The 3,687-nt window shown below is 32.8% G+C and overlaps 1 protein-coding gene across 1 annotated transcript; it reads left to right on the forward strand.

Moving 5' to 3' along the window:
- LOC109839015 (putative nuclease HARBI1) lies at positions 674-2,017 on the forward strand. Its single transcript, XM_020407448.1, has one exon. The coding sequence runs from the start codon at positions 674-676 to the stop codon at positions 2,015-2,017; it is 1,344 nt and encodes a 447-aa protein (XP_020263037.1).

The following is a 3,687-nucleotide window of genomic DNA, read 5'->3' on the forward strand; positions in this document are numbered from 1 at the left end:
AGCTTTACACATTATCCAATGTTGTCGGTGGGAATCAATTTTTGAAATCAGGTCAGCTTTACACATTGTCCAACGTATACACAACTCAGCTCTTCTTAAATTGTGTGAAAGCTTTGTACGAGTGAGAATCAATTTTTGAAATCAGGTCAGCTTTACACATTGTCCAACGTATACACAGCTCAGCTCTCCTTGAATTGTGTGAAAGCTTTGTACGAGTGGGAATCAATTTTTGAAATCAGGTCAGTTTTACACATTGTCCAACGTATACACAGCTCAGCTCTCCTTGAATTGTGTGAAAGCTTTGTACGAGTGGGAATCAATTTTTGAAATCAGGTCAGCTTTACACATTGTCCAACGTATACACGGCTCAGCTCTCCTTGAATTGTGTGAAAGCTTTATACGATTGGGAATCATTTTTTGAAATCAGGCCAGCTTTACACATTGTCCAACATATACAGTTAAAAGCAAATTTGAATTTTGTGACAAATTGATAACAGCTAGAAAGCATTTCCTAAAATCAGCTCAACTTTACATATTGTTCAATGTATACAGCTAAGCAAAGTTTTATAAATAGCATACTAGATTAGGTACATCCACACAATTACTCGTTGTTATGTTAAAATTATTATTCTCCATTTCTGCATACTTCAGTCATTCTTTTCTTACTTCAACAATGAATTTCGATGTTGGAGGTCCATCATACTTATCATCATCTTTATCTTCGGATGATGATAATTTTCTGTCCAATATCATTACAGAGATTGATGAAACCGAAGAAGTAATTTGTGAGTACATCAACAACAACATGATCCTCGTTAACAATTTACATCAACACAACTACCAACCGATCCATGGTGGCTCGATTCCCGGTCATGCAGTGATCAACCGCGATCGAGAAAATGCGCATCAGAATTTGGTCATAGATTACTTTGCCGATAATCCACGTTTTGGAGAAGATATGTTTCGTCGTCGATATCGGATGTCAAGAAGTTTGTTCCTTCGTATTGTTGATGCAGTGAAAGATCATGACTATTACTTCCAACAACGAAGTGATGGACTTGGTAGAATGGGATTATCACCGTTACAGAAAGTAACAGCTGTTTTTCGCATGTTGGCATACGGTCTACCAGCTGATGCTACGGACGAATACGTTAAAATAGGTGAGTCAACAGCAATTGAAAGTATGACAAAATTTTGTCGTGCTATGGTGGAAATATTCGCAGAGCGGTATCTACGAACACCTAACGCTAACGATATTGCTAGGCTACTCTATATTGGAAAAAAACGTGGTTTTCCAGGAATGTTAGGAAGTCTTGATTGTATGCATTGGAAATGGAAAAATTGTCCAACAGCATGGTCTGGGCAATACACAGGACGTAGTGGGTCACCAACTATTATCCTCGAAGCTGTGGCAGATTATGATCTTTGGATATGGCACGCATATTTTGGTATGCCAGGCACCAATAATGATATCAATGTGCTGGAGTCATCTAATCTTTTCTCTAACCTAGCTCAAGGTATTGCTCCTCCCGCTCACTATGTTATTCAAGGAAAAGAGTATAATATGGGTTATTATTTAGCTGATGGTATATATCCGAAATGGGCTACTATTGTACAAACAATCCAACAGCCACAAGGTAGGAAGAAAAAATATTTTGCCATGAAACAGGAAGCATGTAGAAAAGATGTAGAACGTGCGTTCGGAGTTCTCCAATCACGATTTGCAATCGTGGCAGGATCAGCACGTTTTTGGAAAAAACATGTATTACATGACATAATGACTGCATGCATTATTATGCACAATATGATAATCGAGGATGAACGTGATCTTTATGCACCAATTCAAGAAGTGAGGGAAGCACCAACACCAGAAGTTGATATGGTAGCAGATGAAACTATAAGATTTGGTCAATTTATTGCACGTTACGGAAAAATCAAGGATAAAGATGCCCATATTGCGCTTCGTAATGCATTGATAGATCATCTATGGGAGGAATACACTAATTCAGATAGTTAAGAGCATACTAAATTTATAATTTTTACATTGTTGTTAATGTTTAATTATTTTCTTACATTTTATTTTCTGTTGTGATCTTGAATGTAATATTTTGGCAATATTAATAATAGGTATATAATATTTTATTGTTTTATTAGTTTAATTTTGAATGTAATATTTTGGCAATATTAATAATAGGTATATAATATTTTATTGTTTTATTAGTTTAATTTTTTAAATAATAAATCATTTTGTTTGGAAAATATGTGAAAAAATAAAATTTGATATGTGAGGTTAATTGTTGAAATAGTTAAAAATATAGGGGATAAAAAATAATCATATAAAATAATTGTTGAAATAGTTAAAAATATAGGGGATAAAAAATAATCATATAAAAGTAGATAAAAAGAAAGATAATGAGAATATTCCTTTTTTGTGCAAAAAATGGTGCAATGGGTTGGAGATGAATTACTGTTAGATGTGACTTTTGCACCATTTTGGTGCAAAATTTGCACCATTTTGAGGCAAATGGTTGGAGATGCCCTAACTATATATTTTGTGGTGCATATGTCCTCTGTAGCTTTGTTCAGGCGTGAATAAAAAAAAAAAAAAACGTATCCCATCAAATATACTGATGTTTTATTTGCATGGTTTATGAGATAAACAGATACACATGGCCTAACATGATTAGCTATTTGTTTTTGATTTGATGTAGTGTGTAAAGTGTCATTGATATTTAACAATCTGACTGGCTGAAACATATTAGGTATATTCTCTATATATAAGCCAGCTAACTGTCAGATTAGAAAATGCATCATCATGTAATAAAGGTGAGCAAATTTGGATAGAAAAAATTGTCTTATGGAGTCCTCCATAGTAAAAAAGAGAGCAAGGAGAGATTGATAGGTGCGCATACAATTTAAGTTAACGAACGTACTCATATAATATATTGATTATATTGGTACTTGAAATCAATGCAATGATATTTATATAGAATGCAAGAAAGCTCCAAATTATATCTGCTTGTTTTTGCTTAGTCTAATGTTGGGATGCCTCATAAATGAAATGCATCTGATCCAGACCAAATGCAATAAGGAAACACTTATGATCAAAATCTGCATCCATATGTGAGAACTGGTTGCAAACAAAAACCGCCAACACTACATCCTTATTTTATTCTCGATGATAAATTATGATTAAATCCAGTTACTTATATTAAAGTTCTACCTTGTACTTTTCAAATTAAAGCATCTATCCTGCTAGAACTTCAGCTCAAAATATTTCAAATGAAAGGTATAGATTAATATTTCAACAATGCCGCTTTTCTCCTAATAAATAGGACATTAATTATCAAAATGAAAGAAGCCTATTGATGATAAATTTCCTCAAAATTTTCATTTTTCAAAGTCTTTTTTCGATTCATATACCTAAAATTCTTAAAATCAATAACTCCATATCCCTAAAATCCCAAAATCTCCGATAGCTTTATCATTCTCAATTGGATAACAAGTTCAATTAGAAAGAATTTTATTTTTAAAATTTTGAAGAAATAAAATGTCTATAAAAGTTTGTACGATGGAATTTGGTTTTTTCTACTAATGTAAGAATAAAATTAATGATAAATGAATTTGAAATAATTACATGCTTTGGAAATATTTTGTGTATATGCAAAAATATCTCAGCAATTTGGG

Source organism: Asparagus officinalis, chromosome 4, assembly GCF_001876935.1.
Source record: "Asparagus officinalis chromosome 4, Aspof.V1, whole genome shotgun sequence".
NCBI classification, from domain to species: domain Eukaryota; kingdom Viridiplantae; phylum Streptophyta; class Magnoliopsida; order Asparagales; family Asparagaceae; genus Asparagus; species Asparagus officinalis.